Here is a 21,191-nt window from a genome sequence, read left to right on the forward strand (position 1 = left end):
AGGAGAGAAGCACTTAGAGAAGAAGAATAGCAGGGTCTGGGTGCTGGGATGGGAAGGAGATACTAAGGAGTCATTCACTCAATGGAGATTAGTATGGACTAAGTGAATAAGAGATGTGTGATATCATGAGCAAGTGTAAGTACCCTGAGCCTTCAAACACATAGCCTCTCTGCATGTGAACTGATTCTTCAGCGCAGGAATTTCAGTATATATTGGCTACTTATGCATTTACCAGTGAATATATTTGGAAACCAGTGTGACCCCTGACAAAGGTTATCTGAAACTTGGCCAGGTAGGGTCTAGTTTCCATTAAAGTTACATTTGAGTGAACTTTTGCTGTCTCATCCTTCTGTGGATCATTACTACTGTTTGCACTTTCTGTTTGGATACTGTAGTGGGTTTTCTCCTGTTTTTTTCCTGCTGCTGGACTAAAGGTTCTTCATGTTTTGAACCTAAACTACATAAATAAAGAGACCTGTTCTGTCCTGTAGGCTGTAAATCATTCATCTCCAAAGTAGTCTCTTCTAATCATGTATTGTATGTAGTTGTAGTTTTTGCTTGATGTATTTTTATTATGTGGAGCATACTTAACTGGATCAAGGGCTTCCTAACCACAAGAACATACAAAGTAAAATCAAATTCAAACATCATCACCATGGAAAACAGACTGTGGAGTACCGCAAAGATCACCGCTATCACCAATCCTATTCAACTTAATGATGACCCCACTTGTCAAGTCCTTATCCAACCATGGCCTTAACCTTTTCATATATGCAGACGATGTCACAATATACATTCCTTACAAAACCAAACTGACAGAAATCACCAACGAAATCAAGCTCGGCCTGAACATCATGGATTCATGGGCAAATGCATTTCAACTAAAAATAAAAAAAACTCTCATCCTCTCATCCCAACACAGCACGGACATCCCCACAAGTATCAACACCCCAGATCACACCCTTCTTATCTCAGACAGCTTGAAAATCCTCTGCGTTACAATGGACCATAACTTAACACTAGAGAGCCAAGTGGCATCCACAACAAAGAAAATGTTCCACTCAATGTGGAAACAAACATGTGAAGCAATTCTTCCCGAGGGAAACATTTCGCAACCTGATACAATCAATGGTACTAAGCCACTTAGATTACTGCAATGGAATTTATGTGGGATGTAAAGAACAAACCTTAAAGAAACTTCAGACTGCTCAAAAAAACGGCAGCTAGACATATTTGGTAAAACGCGATTTGAAAGCGCAAAACCCCTCCGCAAAAAACTACACTGGCTCCCAATCAAAGAACGCATCACCTTCAAAATCTGCACCCTGGTTCACAAAATCATCTACAGAGAAGCCCCGAGTTACATGACAGACTTGATCGACTTACCAATTAGAAATATATCTGAATCAACACGATCTTATCTAAATCTGCACTACCCAAGCTGCAAAGGACTTAAATACAAAACAACTTACGCATCTAGTTTTTCCTATATAAGCACACAACTGTGGAACGCATTACCAAAAGCCTTGAAAATAACATACGGCCACCTAAACTTCCGGAGATCACTAAAAAGGCATACCCTACCGATCCAATTTAAATGCCTAATCTCTGCAACACAACCAAACTAAAGCACATAATGGACATAACACAACTCTTCCGTTCTCCAATTCACTAATGTGGCTGTGCCACATGAACTTGATCTTACACAACATCACCCTGTATTTGTTCACACAGGAGCCTGCAAAGGCCTCTCCGGTACTATGTAAGCCACATTGAGCCTACGAATAGGTGGGAAAATGTGGGATACACATGTAACAAATAAATAAATAAATAAAATACTACTGCTTGGACCAGCCCACAACTAGGGACAGTGAAGTTTGTCAAGCTCTGCTGGCCAATCAGTCTGTGTGAGCTTGCAACTCGTGTGCAGGCTGCTCCTGCAAAGTAGACAATCCATAAAGAGATGAGCAGCACAGAGCTTGGGAGTCGCCCATTTGTGTGTTTGACCTAATCCTGCTTCTTGATAGGAAAAAAAAAACATTGTTGCTCACCTTAACAAGTGTTTTCCATAGGCAGCAGGGTTTATGAGGTGCATGATCAGTTTCACCTCTTGGACAGCTACAATAATGTTTTGGCTATGTGACTAGATGAGGAACTGAGGAGACTGCTGAACATGGGAAGGGCCATATGTGCTCAAATCGTACATTAAGTTCTGAGCTCTGATTGAACTCTACCCTCATGGTGACAAGCAATGTCACTCCACTTGTATTAACCCTCTTGTCTACAGAAAACATGTGTTGCAGGTGATGCTTTATAAAATTACACTCAAGATATTCTATTAAATAATAAAAGTTTCAGAAACAATATACTGCCTCATTTTTTGTATTTTAATGAAAATAAAAATTTTCATAATATAAAAAAAATAAATTCAATGTATAAAAACTGGGAAGTCATTGTTTCTTTGATGTTCAATTTCCTCTGAGAGGAATGTTAAGCTGCTCCGCTTAATGTCTTCAGGGCCAAAAAGATTCACGCTAGGAATAAAGAAATGAGGAAGTCTTGCATCCTGAAGACAGTTTACAAAGTCATTTACCAATATCTCAAAACAATTATCAAGGTCACTGTGATTCCAGTCTGTGTCACAAGGTCGACTAACACATGCATGGAAGAGTGTGGTTTTAGCATGATATAAAGAGAATTTGTCCAGTCTCTGGTTAATTTCATTTTTTTGCTGAAGTTTTTGCAGAAGATATTGCAAAAGTCTCAAACATGCTTTCCTGTTAAAAGAAAAAAAGAAGAAAATGTTGTAGGGGGGCAAAAAACCTAAAAGTATGACTAGCAATAATTACAGCACAAAACCAGTTTAAAATATGACACTGGGTTATACTATATATCATACAAGTCTTGATTATTTCTACCAATAAAAATGCTATGAACAAAGCTTTGTCATTTTCTCACATTTATTTTGTCTTGTTGTCAGAAATCTGGATTGATACTATTAAGAGTGGCTAAGTGTATCCTTCTTTTTGGCACAGAAGAATGGGGTGGGCCACAGGGGCCATGACCCCACCAATATTTTGCCCACACACCCTACATAACATCTGCTATTAGAAAGCTCAGAAGTATGACTGGAAATTGGTGTGTTTGGTCCTACTACTACTATTTAGCATTTCTATAGCGCTACAAGGCGTACACAGCGCTGCACAAACATAGAAGAAAGACAGTCCCTGTTCAAAGAGCTTACAATCTAATAGACAAAAAAAAATAATAAAGTAAGCAAATCAAATCAATTAATGTGTACAGGAAGGAGAGGAGGGTAGGTGGAGGCGAGTGGTTACGAGTCAAAAGCAATGTTAAAGAGGTGGGCTTTCAGTCTAGATTTGGTCCTCCAAACAAAAAGATGTTTCACTGCCCCTCTGAATGTACCATTCCATTATATCCTACCTTTAAATTAAATAGCCTTCCCCAAAACTCCTTTCCAAGCCCTAAAGATATTTCATCTTTGGAAGTATTTTCCTCTTTATTTTCTTATCAAGCTGCTAGTGCTTGGTGTACTCTACCTAGTCAGATAAGATTCTTATCTAGTTATGCTATTTTTAAAAAAGCAACCAAAACCATCCTGTTTCAAAAATATCTTCTACTAAGACAGCATTAGGTTTCCTATTGGTATGTCCTTTATCTTGTTTATCTGTAAATTCCTAGATATATAATCTAGTATTCTTGTTTGTAATCTGCGTAGACCCATTGACAGGAATTAGTGATATAAAAGGCATAACTAACTGTACATTTTAATGGTGCAATTGTACTTTATACGTTCCTCCACATGTTGCTCCTCCTCTCAAAGTCAAAAGAGTAAAGGGAAGTATAAATTGTTATTTACTTAATGGAATAACCTGATTCTTTTTAGCATCTGCTACAGAAATTTTAATTTTACTCTACATAGGGGCCCTTTTACAAACGTGCATCAAAAAGTGGCCTGTGGTAGTGTGGACGCGTATATTGGGCACGCGCTGGACCATTTCTCCAGCGTGTCTGGAAAAAAGGGGGGGGTTTTGGGCAGGAAAATGGACATGCATCAAAATGAAAACCAGCGCACCTATTTACAGCCTGAGCCCTTAATGCCACCCATTGGCTTAGCGGTAAGAGCTCACGCATTACCCGTGCAGTAACCGTCCAGCACACACCATCTGCCAATTACCGCCAGGAACTCCCCGCGGTAGAAAATTATTTTCTACCATGTCTTTTTGGCATACGCCAAACTCGGAATTACCGCCAGGCGCATGCGTTAGCAAGGCAATAATGCCACTTTGACATGCGCAACACACATGTAGGCCCTTACGCACCATTGTAAAAGGGCCCCGTAATTATTATAACAAATTAGTTAAGGTCTTTTTGCTATAATTCCTGGATTGTCCCAGTCTTATAAACTGTTCAGTGCATGGAACCGAATAGGTCATTTGTGCTATATAAGAATTTAAGTGTTATGTTATATCTTTAATGGTATGTTATATTTTTAGAGGGAAACAGGCACGGATAAAATCTAGGATTGAAAAATTCTGTATCCCTTTGTCAGTAACGATAAAATAGCTTAAAGCTGAAATGTCATGGTATCAGAACATGACAATCATCCTATATAAGATGGCATCATAGTTTGCTTGCATTTGTTTTTATACACTCAAATCACAATGCTGTCATCACTATAAGACACTTTGGAAAAGTTTTGAAAGCCTGGGGACAGGTAACTATTATTATGGAAATAATAAGTTTGTTTTTAAGTCACCTATAGAGGTAGGCAATCACAAATATAAGGGGTCTTTTACAAAGCGTCAGTAAGCCCAATGCAGGCTTACCGAATGCTAAATCAGGACTACCACCAGTCCAACGTGGTCGCCGGCGGTAGCTCCGCCCCGAGCGCGCGCCATTTCTGGGGGGAAAAAACTCCCAGAAATGGATTGCATGGCGCCAACCTGGTGGTAATCAAGCATCACTGCGCGCTGCCCGGTTACTGCTGGGTTACAGTGGGAGCCCTTATCGCCACCTCAATGGGTGAAGATAAAGGCTCCCCGCCACATGGTAAGATTTCTCTTACCACATGGGCATGTTTATTTGGGGGCTTTTTACCCGCTGTGGTAAAAAGGGCCCTGGCGCTTGGAAAAACTGCCCCTGCCGTAGCGCAGGGCCCTTTTTCCTGTAGCTTGGTAAAAGGACCCCATATTTTCAAAAAAATCATGTATTCTCTTTAAAATGTTTATTGTAATAGGTAAGTAATAAAGCTGAAACTGTTTATTTTCAAAGCAAGAGACACTGACCTGCAGCATTTTGGTCCATTTGATTCACAACATGTTTTCGTGCTGCCATGACTGTTTAACATTATTTTTTCAATGTGTGGAAAGGAAAGGCACCAAGCCTCTGATTGGGGGGAAAAAAAGTAAAAATATCACAATATTTCCACTGACTTGGTTATAATTGTTGTGAAATGTCTGTATCATATATCTCATAATGTATCTTCATCTAGATCTCAGTGCACCTGAAGTACAATTTTAGCCAATGTAAAACACTGAGGAGCCCTTTTACCAAGTTGCAGTAAAAAGGGCCCACGGTAGCAGCGGTGGCCATTTTTTTTACCGCAGTGGGTAAAAAGTCCGAAAAACCATATGGCCATGCATGGTGGGAGCACTTACCATCACCCACTGAAGTGGTGGTAAGGGCTCCTGCGCTACCCCAGCTGTATATATATTTTTTAAATCCAGTAGAACTGGAAATGGCATGCACTGGAGGTGGACCTACCACCGGCAGTCACATTGGGCAGGCGGTAGTTCCGGGTTAACGAATGGCAACCCTTTAGATAAGAGGGCCCCGGGACTGATATTCAAACTTTACACTCCTAACTTTTAAGATTTACGCTTCTTTGTAAATTTACTAGGGCTAAGTGCCTACATTTTTACTCAAAATTTTTCTTAACTCCTAAATTTAGGAGACTAAAAAGTGGGTGGCAATAGGGATGAATTTAGGAAAGGTGCAGTTAGCACTAATTTTCAGAAGTATGCACTAAATTAGGCTCCTCAAGCTAGACAAATGACAGACGTTATGCACCAAAATATAGGCCTAAGCACCTAAATTTAGGTGCATTTTATTATTATTATTTGTTACATTTGTACCCCACATTTTCCCACCTATTTGCAGGCACATGTGGCTTACATAGTACCGTCAAAGGTGTTCGCCAAGTTGGTTGATAACAAATACAAGGTTATATAGTGATTGAATGAGGTAGTTGTAGGCAGAAATGTAGGCACTTATTTGACAGAAAATAGGGGACAAATTTAAGAACCCAGTTTTTTTTAATATCAGCCACTCTATTTAGTACTTCATTATAAATAGGGTTTTAAAGCATAATAGTCTATTTGATAGTATCCTTGCCATTGTAGAACTATGATTGGGGGGGGGGGAGGAGTAGTCAAGATGGTAGCATGACCGATGGTGTGGGCACGTCTCTCTGATCTGCTGGCCTGTTTTTACCTTGTTGAGTTATTATGCTGCCAGTGCTGGGCAAAATAGTGGAAACTATTATAAAGAATAAAATTATAGAACACATAGACAAACATTGTTTAATAGGACAGAGTCAGCATGGGTTCAGCCGAGGGAAGCCTTGCCTCACCAACTTGCTTCACTTCTTTGAAGGCGTGAATAAACGTGGATAAAGGTGAGCCGGTTGATGTAGTGTATCTAGATTTTCAGAAAGCTTTTGATAAAGTTCCTAATGAGAGACTCCCGAGAAAAATAAAGAGTCGTGGGACAGGAGGAAAGGTTCTGGTGTGGATTAGGAATTGGTTATTGGACAGAAAACAGAGGGTAGGGTTAAATGGTCATTTCTCTCAATAAAGGAGAGTGAACAGTGGAGTGCCGCAGGGATCTGTACTGGGACCGGTACTATTTAACTTATTTATAAATGATATGGAAATCGGAACGATGAGTGAAGTGATTTAATTTGCAGATGATACAAAACTATTCAAGGTTGTTAAAAAACGTGCGGTCTGTGAAATACTGCAGGACGGCCTTAGGAAATTGGAAGACTGGGCATCCAAATGGCAGATGAAATTTAATGTGGACAAATGCAAGGTGATGCACATTGGAAATAATAATCCAAATCATAGTTACCTGATGCTAGGATCCACCTTGGGGGTCAGCACTCAAGAAAAAGATCTGGGTGTCGTACATAATATGCTGAAATCTTCTGCTCAGTGTGCAGCGGTGGCCAAAAAAGCAAACAGGATGCTAGGAATTATTAGGAAATGGATGGTAAGACCAAAAATACTATAATGCCCTTGTATCGCTACATGGTGCGTACACATCTTGAGTACTGTGTTCAGTTCTGGTCATCGTATCTCAAAAAAATATAGCGGAATTAGAAAAGGTTCAAAGAAGAGCGACTAAAATGATAAAGGGGATGGAACCCTCCTCGCGTATGAAGAAAGGCTAAAGAGGTTAGGGCTCTTCAGCTTGGAAAAGAGAAAGATGAGGGGAGATATGATTGAGGTCTACAAAATCCTGAGTGGTGTAGAACAAGTAGAAGTTAATCAATTTTTTTACTCGTTCCAAAAGTATAAAGACTAGGGGACACTCAAGGAAGTTACATGGAAATACATTTAAAACAAATAGGAGGAAATATTTTTTCACTCAACGAATAGTTAAGCTCTGGAACTCTTTGCTGGAGGATGTGGTAACAGCGGTTAGCATATCTGGGTTTAAAAAAGGTTTGGACAAATAATCTGCTATTTAGACAGACATGGAAAGCAACTGTTTAACCTGGGATTTGTAGTATGGAGTGTTGCCACGATTTGGGTTTCTGCCAGGTACTTGTGACCTAGCTTGGCCACTGTTTGGAAAACAGGATACTGGGCTAGATGGATCATTGGTCTGACCCAGTATGGCTTATGTTCTTATGTTATGTTAAGCATAAAGGGGTGGTGAGAGTCAGTCCCCCACAGGCTAGAACCTCCACCCCAGCACAGAAAAGTATTGAGAAGTATGCTACCGGGATCTCTCAAGAGACCAGAGTTTAAAGTCCCGCTGAGGGGGGGGGGCCGCTGAAGGAGTAGCCATGACATTGGGGTCAGAAATATCATGAGCTCCTCCAGAACCAGTTATACTGCTGTGTCTAGCAGTGTCAGCAGCTAGAGGGCAGGTCTCTCCGGTTAGCAAAGTGGTTACAGGAAGTGTTCCTAGTGAGGGGCCTGAACCAAGGATAACTGCTGCTTTGGGAGAGAACAGTATGGGAGCAGGAGATTTTGGAAGGGATCTTGCAGTGGTGACTCTCAATAAGATCTGGAAGGTACTTCAAAGACTGGATGGTACTGCTTTAGAGGTTTCTGAACTAGTTAGTAAACTGGACTTATTGTCTAAGACTATATCCAAAATCAAGCAGGAAAGTTCAACCCAACTGAGTGAAGTGTGAGAGGAAATTACCCAACTGAGTGAAATGCGAGAAGAAATTACAACACTGAAATCTGTGACTCAATAGCAAAAGATAATACAGAACTCTGATCCACAGGAAGCTTGAACTAATGGAGAATCAAAGCAGTAAATTTAAAACGAATTGGAGAAAATTTTTCTTCACTCAACATGTAATTAAACTCTGGAATTTGTAGCATAAAATGTATTGTACTTTTTTTGAGATCTTGCCAAGTACTTCGCTACTGTTGGAAACAGGATGCTGGGCTTGATGGACCTTCGTTCTGCCTCAGTAATACTTATGTACTTATAATAGAAGGTTGCATCTGTGATTTTTGAATTTTCCTAGGCTGCTTGGTATGAAATCAGCCAATATATTCCGCAAATATGTGATGAAGATATTGAAATTTTCTTCTGAGACTTGTCTCCCTTTGAATAAGGTGTATTACTTGCCTTCTTCTAATAAATCATCTGTGGATCTACCAGCAGGCAAAACATATAAGAAGATAGATGTTACTATTTCTGATATATTGGAGGCGTCTATTTCAGAAGTGACCAAAAGAGCTACTTTGTTAGTATTGTTGGTCTTTGAACAGGATTTAAACACAGTTCTTAGATTTTATTTTCAAAATGCTCAAGTGGACAACACATTTGGGTATATCCTGACCTGACTAAAAGCACGCAGGAGAGAAGGAAGGCTTTTCTAACTTTGAGGCAGGACATGAGAAATGTGGGGGCTACTTTCCTACTTGGTTACCCCTGTAAATATTTAGTCCATTTTACTGGACTGAAATATGTCTTTTTTTATGCCAGAACAATTTAAGGCATTCACAGATCTGAAGATCTCCATTGAGTCTACTAGCAATATAGGATAAAAGGGAGGTCTGAGATTCATGTTAAGTCTATATGATGTAAAGATTTTTTTTTTTTAAATCCTCCTTGATTTTCTAGGACTCCCTCCCCCCACCCCTCTACATTTTGTGGTCTAAACAAAATGGTAGCTATTTCCTGTAAGTGATTAAGTTCTTTTTTTTATCGCCATTTTGTTCAGGGCAGGCCCGAGGCAGAAGCCGTTGCTCTTGCACTCCTGCCTCCACCTTTTTGTAAAGGTACAGGGAGGGGCAGGGTGGTGTTCAAGTATGGGAGGGTATATGTGTGCACACATAGGGGAAGGGTTTCTGTCCACTGGACCGCCATAGAAATTTAAAAAAAAAAAGGTTTGTGGTGTCACAGGGGGTTGCGGGGGGTGGGGGGTGGTCATGGTCCACTGGAAAAAAAGATTGGGGTGGTCAGGGTCCACTGGACCACCAGGGTAAATTTTTTTTAAGTGTGGGGTCCGGGAGATCCAGTGCATCAGAGCTGTAAAATGGACTTGACAGCAGTGTCAAATCCATTTGACAGCTCGAACTCGCAAACAGCGAGAATGCACAAAGGGAGATCAGTGCAGCTCATTTGAATGTGATCCTCTTTGTGCATCACTGGCTGTTAGAGATTCGCTAAATTTTAGCAATCTCCTTTGTGCTTCAGGGCCAGAAAGAGCTCAATCTACAGGAGAGGTTACTCTTTGTGCTATTTGGGGTCTTCTTACATGAGTACATAAGTAATGCCATACTGGGAAAAGACCAAAGGTCCATCGAGCCCAGCATCCTGACCCCAACAGCGGCCAATCCAGGTCAAGGGCACCTGGCAAGCTACCCAAACGTACAAACATTTTATACATGTTATTCCCGAAATTGTGGATTTTTCCCAAGTCCATTTAGTAACGGTCTATGGACTTGTCCTTTAGGAAACCGTCTAACCCCTTTTTAAACTCTGCCAAGCTAACCGCCTTCACCACGTTCTCCGGCAACGAATTCCAGAGTTTAATTACGCGTTGGGTGAAGAAAAATGTTCTCCTATTTGTTTTAAATTTACTACACTGTAGTTTCATTGCATGCCCCCTAGTCCTAGTATTTTTGGAAAGTGTGAACAGACGCTTCACATCCACCTGTTCCACTCCACTCCAGGGGCGTAGCCAGACACCCAATTTTGGGTGGGCCTGGGTCCAAGATGGGTGGGCAGAAGAACCCCACCCCATCCCATAGGTGATTTGGTCTCTCCTCTCGCCTGCATGCCATATGGTCTCTCAAATATCCCTCCTCTCCTGCACACCTTTTAAATTTCAGATTTTCAGTGAGGTGCAACTAATACACACTACTCATGTAGACCCCCACATCCTTCCCACTGATGCAGCTTCCTGTTTCCGCACAGGCAGGAATATGTCACAGGGAAGGCTGTGGGGCCACTGTAAGCAGTATGTATCAGTCGCTGCTTCCTGCAGGCGAAGATCTGCTATTTATAAGGTATGCAGGAGGGACAGTTGTTGGGAGTTTTCAGCTTGGGAATCTCTGCCGGCCACATCATGGGTGTGCTGCTACTGGTGGGCCTGGGCCCTTGGCTACGCCACTGCTCCAACCATTATTTTATATACCTCTATGATGTCTCCCCTCAGCCGTCTCTTCTCCAAGCTGAAAAGCCCTAGCCTACTTAGTCTTTCTTCATAGGGAAGTCGTCCCATCCCCGCTATCATTTTCGTCGCCCTTCGCTACACCTTTTCCAATTCTACTATATCTTTCTTGAGATGCGGCGACCAGAATTGAACACAATACTCAAGGTGCGGTCGCACCATGGAGTGATAGAACAGCATTATAACATCCTCACACCTGTTCTCCATACCTTTCCTAATAATACCCAACATTCTATTCGCTTTCCTAGCTGCAGCAGCACACTGAGCAGAAGGTTTCAGTGTATTATCAACGACGACACCCAGATTCCTTTCTTGGTCCGTAACTCCTAACGTGGAACCTTGCATGACGTAGCTATAATTCAGGTTCTTTTTTCCCACAAGCATCACCTTGCATTTGTTCACATTAAACGTCATCTGCCATTTAGCAGCCCAGTCTCCCAGTCTCGTAAGGTCCTTCTGTAATTTTTCACAATCCTCTCGCGAGTTAACAACTTTACATAACTTTGTGTCATCAGCAAATTTAATTACCTTGCTGGTTACTCCCATCTCTAAATTGTTTATAAATATATTTAAAAAGCAGTGGTCCTAGCACTGACCCATGAGGAACTCCACCAACTACCCTTCTCCACTGTGAATACTGCTCATTTAACCCCACTCTCTGTTTCCTATCCTTCAACCAGTTTTTAATCCACAATAGGACATTTCCTCCTATCCAATGACCCTCCAATTTCCTCTGTAGCCTTTCATGAGGTACCTTGTCAAACGCCTTTTGAAAATCCAGATACACAATGTCAACCGGCTCTCCTTTGTCCACGTTTGTTTACTCCTTCAAAGAACTGAAGTAAATTGGTCAGACAAGATTTCCCCACACTAAAGCCGTGCTGACTTGGTCTCAGTAATCCAAATTGGAGCCTACTATTGCTAATTGCACTTCTGATATTGCTTTTCTTAAATTATCTTGTGGATCTCTTGTCACAGAAATTTGAGACTTTAGAGACTGACCATTGTTTAAGTCTGGGAAATCTGGAAAAATCCTTGAAAGGTAACACAGAGGTAGTGCAAACTTTGGTTAAAGATAAATACATTGTAAGCTGGAGCAATATGAAAATGAATTTAGACATTGAAATCTACGGTTACTTAATTTTCCAAAGGTTTTGGGTTCACAGCCTTTGGACACATTAAAAAAAATATATTTAAATGAGGTCTTATCCTTGCCACAGATTCATTTCCCCCAGTTAATAGGATGTTCCATTTGCCAACTACAATTTTAGGGGGAAAAAGAAAATCAACAAATCAGCTTTGGATATATCAGCTAATTTGGATTCTTTGTAAGAGCAAGTCTCAGACCAAGCCATTTTACTTGTACAATTTGTGTTTGAGCAGGATTTAAATATGGTCATGCATTTATACTTTCACAATTTCAAAGGGTTATTTTATGGACAGAGGATATGGATTTTACCTGACGTAGCATGGGTAACATGGGAAAGAAGAAAAGCCTTGGGGCAACTTTTATGCTGCATTACCCTTGCATTACTATACACCGCCTTAAGTGAATTCCTTCAACAAGGCGGTAAACAAAAACCTAATAAATAAATAAATGCTGAAGTATTTAGGTATTAGATATGTGTTCTTTGTTCTGAATCTGAAGAAACTTTCACCACAATGACCTCCCTTGTTTTTTTTCGTGTGTAGTACATATTTGTACCCATTAGGACATCATGCCCAATGCCTGTTTTTTCTCTTATGATGATAATTTCTTTTTTTTTATTTGTATTCCACCTTTTTTTTCCTTATCCTCTTCCCCTAAGAGATTTGTGGTCTAGTCAATCTACCAAGGCATTTGGGATATTTTCATTTTAAAATTTTCTTCTCAATAGTTTCATTATGTCTGGTAATTGTATTTCCTGTACAAGTAGATGCTTGTAAGATATATGTTGTAATTAATAAAAAAATGTTTTAAAACAATAAAGAACCATCAACATGCATCAGATGCTCCAAAGAAAATTCCCCTTGATTGCCAATGCCGAGACACTTCATTGTCCATACTTGGGAGTAAAGGCCGCATTCCCGACCACCAGTAGCAGTACACTATTAGTAGGGAGCTGACCCCAATTTGAGAGTAATTATTTCTTTAAATGCCAAAGAGGGTTCAACAATATGCTATTATGGACACGGGGTGGTAGTCCTCTAGCTGGCAGGTGCAACAGTGCCAAAGGATGCCAAGGTCTAAAACACCCACCATTCAAACAAATAATCAGTGTATCTAGAAGACTCCCACACCCACTTTCAAGTGGTGTAACAGTCAAGCCTAATTATAAAGCTTGAGATCTGGCATCCCTAAGCCACCGCAACTTCGATTACCGAGCAAATAATGCCAACAAAACTTGGGTCACTTTCCAGCCCAACAAAATTTACTGACCAGCTTGTTCAGAGCCTGAATATCTTTATGCAAAAGAAGTAACAAAAGGATTTGTAAAACATAGAGCCAATGAGGGAACAATACCATCTGAAACAACTGGATATGGCCCATCAAAGAGAGAGGTAAGCGAGTCCAAATATCAAGCTGTTGTCGAGTGTCATGCAAAGGTTTATCAACATTCAGATGATATACAGTAGCTGACCAGAATCTATTGCCAACCGAACACCTAGATAGCGAAATTAATCTGGTACCCACCGAAGCGGAAAACATCCCCACCCCCCAATTCTGCCTCACCCACTTAGAACTGGCTAAAGCTTCCGCCAAATTGAGACAAAATCCTGCAAAGTCACCATACTCCCTAAAACCTTCCAATAAATCGGGCAAGAAAATCTGAGGATCTTGAAGATAGACCAAAAGATCATCTGCAAAAGCTGCAGTCTTGATGAAATTATCCCCCAATATCAGACCAGTAATAGCGGGATTCATTAAAATTTCCCAGATTAAGGGATCGAGAGTGACTGCAAAAAGCAGGGGGGCAATTGGAAACCCTGGCGACTGCCCCGCTGAATCTCAAAATCCGAGTGAGTTGACCGTTGACCCAAAGACTGGCCCTAGGTTGACAATATAGTGCAGAAATAGCCCGTGCAAACAATCCCTGTATTTCATAGGCCTCCAACATGCCATTGAGGAATCCCCACACCACCCAATCAAACGCTTTCTCTGTGTCAAAACTGATGAGTAATGAAGGGATCCTCCCGAGCTTTGTCTGTTCCAATGCCGCTATAATTTTCCGCATATTCTTGAAAACTACCCACTCACATACAAAGCCCACCTGTGGATTTGCCAACAAGGTCAGTAGAATCCTAGACAAGCGGTTAGCCAGAATCTTATCAAAGAACTTTGCTTCACAGTTTAAAAGCGAGATAGGGTAATAAGATTCTAGATGTTCTGGGTCGTGACCTGGCTTCAGCAATACAACTATCTGCACTAATTGCAGTGAATCCAGTAAAGTGCCCTTTTCAATGAACGTGTTAAAAACAATGGACAAAATTGGAACCAGATGTTCCCTAAGCAACTTACAGAACTCACTCCAATATCCATCCAGACCCGGTGCCTTATGTAATGGGCTTGATCAAATGGCCCAATCCACTTCCTCTTCAGTGATATGGGCATTCAGCCTGTCCAGATCCCCGGGGGGAGACACTAGGGAGATCCAAACTTTCCAGAAGACCGATCGACCAAGGGTTATTTCTTCGGGACAGGTTCTCAAGCTCATCCAGCTTTTCCTCCAACTCCTGCACTTTAGCAGTCAGCTATGGTTTATCCCGCTCCAAAGCCTGCATTGCATCCTCCACATCACTGACCTTCTGCTACATTAATTGAAACTCTTTAGTAAGAGTAGTATAATTCTGTTCCATCATATCCAATTTATCCAAAACCTGTTGAAACTGCTTGCATATCGAAACCTCCACTGCCATGCTCATCTTAGAGACAATTAACAGGAGATGCCGACTTGGTTTTGTCTGCCATCTTAGCATCGGGTGCATGGTTCCTCTCACGGACTATTTTGGGTACAGCGGTCGCCATCCAGCAAGATGCAATACAAAAAGATATCAGGTAAACTAAAGCTTTTTTTTTTTCTGAACAAAATTAGGGTGGTTATAGCTGATTTATCTGCAGATACACGTGGGGAAAGCAGAAGCCCTCAAACCTCCATCCACATTGTTCCACCCCCAAACCGGAAGTCTCCCAATTTTTCCATTTAAAAAAAAATTAGCTACATTTTTACTTTAATTTCATTTTATTTTGACTGTTCCACATCAAGCTAAACTTATACAATTAATAATTGGGCATTTACATACAGAAGAGACTGATATCACCGTCAAATACATGTGGGTGATGTCATCCATGGAGCCCAGTGTGGACACTGACATAAGAACATAAGAATAGCCATACTGGGTCAGACCAATGGTTCATCTAGCCCAGTATCCTGTTTCCAATAGTGGCCAATCCAGGTCACAAGTACCTGGGACAAACCCAAATAGTAGCAACATTCCATGCTACAAGGTAAGAGAGTAAGAGGAGTTAGAAAATAAGGTCACTGATTCAAAGAAAGGTGCATAAGAGGTCAGAGAGATGGTTATCTCAGCTAGGGTATGAGTGGATAAACATGTCCTGCTGCAGTAGAGGCCAAGGAGGGAAGACATACAGGGGCTCCTCCACCAGCCACAGTTAGATCAGGGCATCGATTCCCTGCAAGGCTGCCTCCCCCAGTGACTGAAGAAGCACTCTATCTTGGCACTGGAGTGTGTAGCCATCAGGATGAACACTGGTGGATTATACTAGTTCTGAATGAACTGAAAGGCCTTCAATCCCTGCTCCCACTCCTGGGATCCAACTGGGAGTAACTGAGAAAGTCCACCTGGATGCTGTCCTTGCCGACTATATGAACCACTGAGAGGGCCTGTAGATGTCTCTCTACCCAATGGCAGAGACTCATAGCTTCCAATACCGCCGCCTTGTTTGTTTATGTAGGCAACCACCATGGCATTGTCTGACACCATCCAGACTGCCTTCCCTAGAAACAGAGGAAACAATTCCACCAAGGCCAGATGCACCGCCCAAGTCTCCTGGCAACTGATCAACCACAATGCCTCCAGTGGGGACCAAGTTCCCTGCACCACTCTGCCCAGGCAAATGGCTCCCCAGCTGAGGAGACTTGCATCAGTGGTGACCGCCACCCACTGCAGACAGTCCAGTGAAAACCCCACAGGAAGTGGGTGGGATTGTCCCACCAGTCCAGACTGGCTCTCACCTTGGCACAGAGAGCTAAAGACGCTCAAAGTCCTGTGAAACTGGGGCCCACCTGGACAAGAGAGCTGACTGTAGGGGTTGCATGTGTGCTTGTGCCCAAGGTACTACCTACAGAGTTGCTGCTATGAAGCCCAAGAGCTGTAGATAATCCCAAATCTTGGGAGTCAGCAGTTTGCACAGTCTGCGTTTCTGGGCCTGAAGCTTTGCCGTCCGATCCTTCAGGAAGAAAACCATCTCCCAAGCCGCATTGAAGCAAACTCCCAGATATTCCAGGACCTGAGTGTAGGGAGCAAGTGGCTCTTCGGATGATTCACCACCCAGCCCAGTCCACCCAGGAAGGCGTTGACCTGAGAAGTTGCTCCCCTGGCCTCTGCGTCAGAATTGGCCCAAATCATCCAACTGTCCAGGTAGGGATGCACCTGGATGCCCTGACACCTCAGGTAGCTGCCACCACCGCCATTACTTTGGAAAGTTCAGGGGGCTGTGGCCAGCCCAGTCCAAAGGGCAAAGCTCAAAAATGGAAACAGCACCCAAGAACACAAAAGTTGACACACCACTCGTGGTGATCCACATTGGGAATTGTACAGGTAAAACTTCCATGAGGTCCACAGGATGTTAAGAACTCACCTAGTTGAATCAAGGTGATCACAAACCAGAGTTTCCATACAAAAATGCTGAACCTGAAGGCAAGTATTCTCTCCCTTTAGATCCAGGATGGGCTGAAAGGAGCTACCCCTCTTTGGGACCACAAAATACATGGAATATTTAATCAGATCCCATTCTTCCAATGGAACGAGTTCTACCATACCCAGGTTGAGCAAATGTTGTAAGGTGAGAGTGACAGCCTGTTGCTTTAGCTCTGAGCAACAACGCAACTCCATGAAGGAATCTGGAACAGCACAGGCGAACTCCAGGAAGTAACCTTTTCCGACCACCTCCAGGACCCGCTGATCTGAGGCGAAGTGAGCCCATTCATGGAGAAAGAGGGATAACCTGCCCCCTACCGAAGCCACCAAGGGGCCTGGCACACCCTCACTGGGCAAGCAGGCTGCTCCGGCCCTGCTGGAAGGGCCAGTCACCCGCTCTCTTAGGCCCGTGAAAGGAGCCCGGACTAAAAGGCCTAGCTGAGCCTAAGGCCTGGGACCAGAACACCAAGCTGGCCAAAACCATCCCATCCCTCTGGAGTGGCCTCTAGTGGCTAAAGGTCGTTGACAGTCCCTTTGTCGCAACTCAGGGAGATAAACAGGGTGCGCTTCCCACATATCCTTCACCAGCTTCTTGTCCTCCCCGACCACAGACACCCCCTAAAGGGCAGCTGACAAAGAAGTTTCTTGGATGCCACATCTGCAAACCAGTGGCGCAGCCATAGCCAGCACTGACCCACTAAAGAGGCAGCCACTGACTGGGAGTTAGAAGTAACAGATAAGTGGAACTAGATTTTTAGAAAAATTGTTCTTATCCCACTACAAGTGTGTATAATATATTCATATACACTTTTGAAGGTTTATACCCCTGACGCAGCCTGAGGGCGAAACGTGGCCACGTCGGGTATTGTTCCAATAAATACATTGATCCCACTGCTTTGTTGTTTTATATTTAGAGATTAATAGAAAGAAATCGAACTCCTACCTCTTCAACAAATTTTTAAACTTTGAAGAACAAACAACACTAACCTTGTGTCTAAGGAACAAGAAAATCAACAAATAACCCAATAAAACAAAAGGAAATGAGAAGGGTGAGATCTGAATTCTTTGAAAGTAATGAAAAGAAAATTATCAGGTAAGAACTAATTTTTCCTTTGTTAGCGTCTCCAAAGGAGTAGTCCATACTTGTGGGATGTATAGAAGCAGTTCTTAAGCTGGGAGGGAACGTGACAACCCTTCTGCAAGAAAAGAAGCTCCAAAGAAGCTAATGCTTAGAAAATGTACGTAATGTGAAATATGTGGAAGCCCTACAAATTTCGTCTACAGAAACAGTATGGGCTTCCATATAGGAACCAGATAGAGCCCTTGAAGAATGAGCTTTAAGATGGAAGGGAATTTTTTTCCCTGCTAACAAATAGGCTGAAGAGATACTGTACTTTAACGAATGAGCTACAGTCACTTTTAGAAGTTAACAAACCTTTTTTTGGGTCCCAAGAGAAGAATGAAAAGATGAACTGAGTGCCTAAAATCATTAGTGACCTCTAAATAGCATAAAAGAACTCAACATCAAGGAGATGCAAGGAGGAAAATTCTTATCCACAATCCTCTTCAGAAAAGGAGTGTAAATAAAGGTTTGATTAACATGAAAAGCAGAAAACAACTTAGGTAAAAATGAAGGGACCATATAGACACCCCAGCTTCAGTAAAACACAGAAAGGGGTCTCTACAAGATATGAAGCTCTTAGATCCTTCTGGCCAAAGACATAGCTACTATTTTCAAAGTAAGATTTTCAAAGTAAGATCCTTAAAAGCAGCTTTGCGTAGGGGTTCAAAAAGTTTTTTTTTTTAAGGACCTGAAGAATGAGATTAAGGTTTCATTCAGGACAGAACTGTCTAGATGAAGGCCTAAGGTGACTGACACCCCTTAAACAAAGCACAACATCTGAATGTGTTGCAAAGGAAGATTGTTTGATATGACCACAAAAACAAGCCAGAGCTGCTACCTGAACGTTTTTGAGGGAATTGAGGGAAAGATCTTTCTTAAGGTCTTCTTGAAGAAAGGCTAGAACTTGTGGCAGTGACACTTTAGATGAGAGAGGTTTTTTTTCTGAAAACCAAGATTAAAGGTTCTCCATACCCAAGCACATGTAGTAGAAGTAGATATTTTTCAGGCTTGTAGAAGAGTAGCAAGGCCTCTGTAATTGGGTAGAGACTGTGGAGTATCAATCTTCAACTGCATCAGATCTGCATACCAAAGACATCTTGGCCAATCCAGAGCTACAAGGATCATTTTCCCTAGATGATGAGCAATGAAAGAAGTTTTCTGCTTAACATTGGCCACAGAGGAAAAACATATAGGTGGTCCATTGTTTGCCATTGTTGTAGAAGAATATCCAGACCCTCCACATTGGGATCCTTCCAATGGCCGAAGAATCTGCAGACTTCAGCATTCCTTCTGGATACAGTTAGATAAGGTGTTCTCAACCCAGTCCTCGGGACACACACAGCCAGTCAGGTCTTCAGGATACCCACAATGAATATGCATGAGATAAATTTACATACCTTGGAGGTAGGGCATGCAAATCTATCTCTGCATATATTCATTGTGGCTATCCTGAAAACCTGACTGGCTAGGTGTGTCCCAAGGACTGGGTTGAGAACCCCTGCGTTAGATCTATCTCCAGGACTCCTTAACATGATGTAATTAGATGAAATGTTTTTGTAACTTCCACTTCCCCCGATCCAGAGAAAGTTTGCTGAGAAAATCTGCTTGAGTATTCAGAGTTCCTGCAATAGGAGATGCTAAAATTAGAAGAATGTGGTCCAACAAAAAAGAATGTCTGCTTCTGTGGCTAGGTGAACACTCTTGGCTCCCCACTGCCTGATGACATAGGAAACCACTGTCATGTTGTCTGAGAGAATCTTCACAGGCTTTCCTCAAAGATGATGAGCAAAAGAAAACAAGGCTTTTGAATGTCTCTGAGCTCTACATGGATGGCTTCAATTGGAAACCCTCGGCCTTGGACTGACTGAAGCAGAGAAAGAGCTCTGCAGCCCAATAAGCTGGCATCTGTTGACTACAAACCAATTCTGAATTATCAGAGGAAGGCTGCACTGAATCCACCAGTTGAGGCTGAGTTTGGCTTGGATACTCCAAGAGAGATGGAGATGAACAGCTGAGAAGGGACTGTTGAAGTGGTCTGATATGCAACTTGGCCCATGGAAGAGCATCCAAGGTATAGACCATTGTGCCCAGAACTTGAACATAGTTCCAGACCTTGGAACATGGGAGGGAAAGTAGATCCTGACTTGAGTGTGAATCTTTTGCAGACATTCGATAGGAAGAAACATATTCCCTAAGCCTGTGTCAAATACTCCAAAATTTGTGTTGGAAACAACTGACTATTAGTAAAATTGATCACCTATCATAGGGACTGAAGAAGAGCAGCTATCTTGATAGGATGAGTCACAAATCAGCCAACTGTCGAGGTATGGAACCACCTGAATTCAGTCCTTGAAAAGAAAGGCTGCCACTACTACCATGACCTTGGAAAAATGTCCTTGGTGATGTGGAAAGGCTGAATGGCATGGCCATAAATTAATAATGTTCTCCAAGGATTGCAAATCACAGAAATAATTCTGTGGGGAGGTCAAATGTGAATATGAAAGTACTCTTCCTTGTGATCCAGTGAGGTCAGAAAACTTTCCCTGCTGGACTGAAACTATTACAGACTGTAATGTTCCCATTGTTAAATGTTGAACCTTTAACGACTCTTTTGAAGTCCAAACCCAATGAAAGAAATCCCTTTTCTTTGGGGCTACAAAGTAAACGGAATAACTTCCCATTCCCCAATCGCATCTGGGGGCAGGCTCTACTGTGCCTAAATGAAGAAGCATTTGCAAGTTGGCTTAAACTGCTTGACATTTGAGCTGGAGCTTTGCATGGAGATTTTAAGAAAATATCTGAAATGAAATGGGAGAACTCCAGTTTGTAACCCTGCTTTATTATTTCCAAGACATAATGGTCTGAGGTAAAGGATGCTGAGAAAAGGAATACCTGTACTGCCAATATAAACAGAGTTCTGGTAACAAAAAGAAATTTCCACAAATGAAATGAGGGAAACTTTCATGGTGTTCTTTTTTTTTTAAAGTAACCACTCTCTGTCAAAAACCTGAGGGGACTTGAGCTCTCTACATGAGAGGTATAAGAATATGGGAACACTAAATAGGCACTTTCAGAGAACCTAATACACACAGTGCACTGCCCTGATGCAGTTTTCTGGCTCCAACACTGGGAACAGCATTTAACCAACACTGCAACCATAAGTAAAATCTGAATAACTCACCACAGTGAAGAAAT

General features: G+C 42.0%; 1 protein-coding gene across 3 annotated transcripts in view; it reads right to left on the bottom strand.

Moving 5' to 3' along the window:
- Nucleotides 1-2,374: 2,374 nt before the first annotated feature.
- Nucleotides 2,375-21,191, bottom strand: part of LOC115467236 (cyclic GMP-AMP synthase-like) — a 56,143-nt gene continuing 37,326 nt past the window's right edge. For all 3 annotated transcript variants that reach the window (XM_030199041.1, XM_030199040.1, XM_030199042.1), the window contains 2 exons: nucleotides 5,310-5,409; nucleotides 2,375-2,777 (listed from right to left, as the gene is read on the bottom strand). In XM_030199041.1, the coding sequence (XP_030054901.1) occupies nucleotides 2,429-2,777; nucleotides 5,310-5,409 (449 nt within the window). In that variant the 3' untranslated portion in view covers nucleotides 2,375-2,428. The remainder of the gene's footprint in view (nucleotides 2,778-5,309; nucleotides 5,410-21,191) is intronic.

Source organism: Microcaecilia unicolor, chromosome 3 (assembly GCF_901765095.1).
Source record: "Microcaecilia unicolor chromosome 3, aMicUni1.1, whole genome shotgun sequence".
Classification (NCBI taxonomy): domain Eukaryota; kingdom Metazoa; phylum Chordata; class Amphibia; order Gymnophiona; family Siphonopidae; genus Microcaecilia; species Microcaecilia unicolor.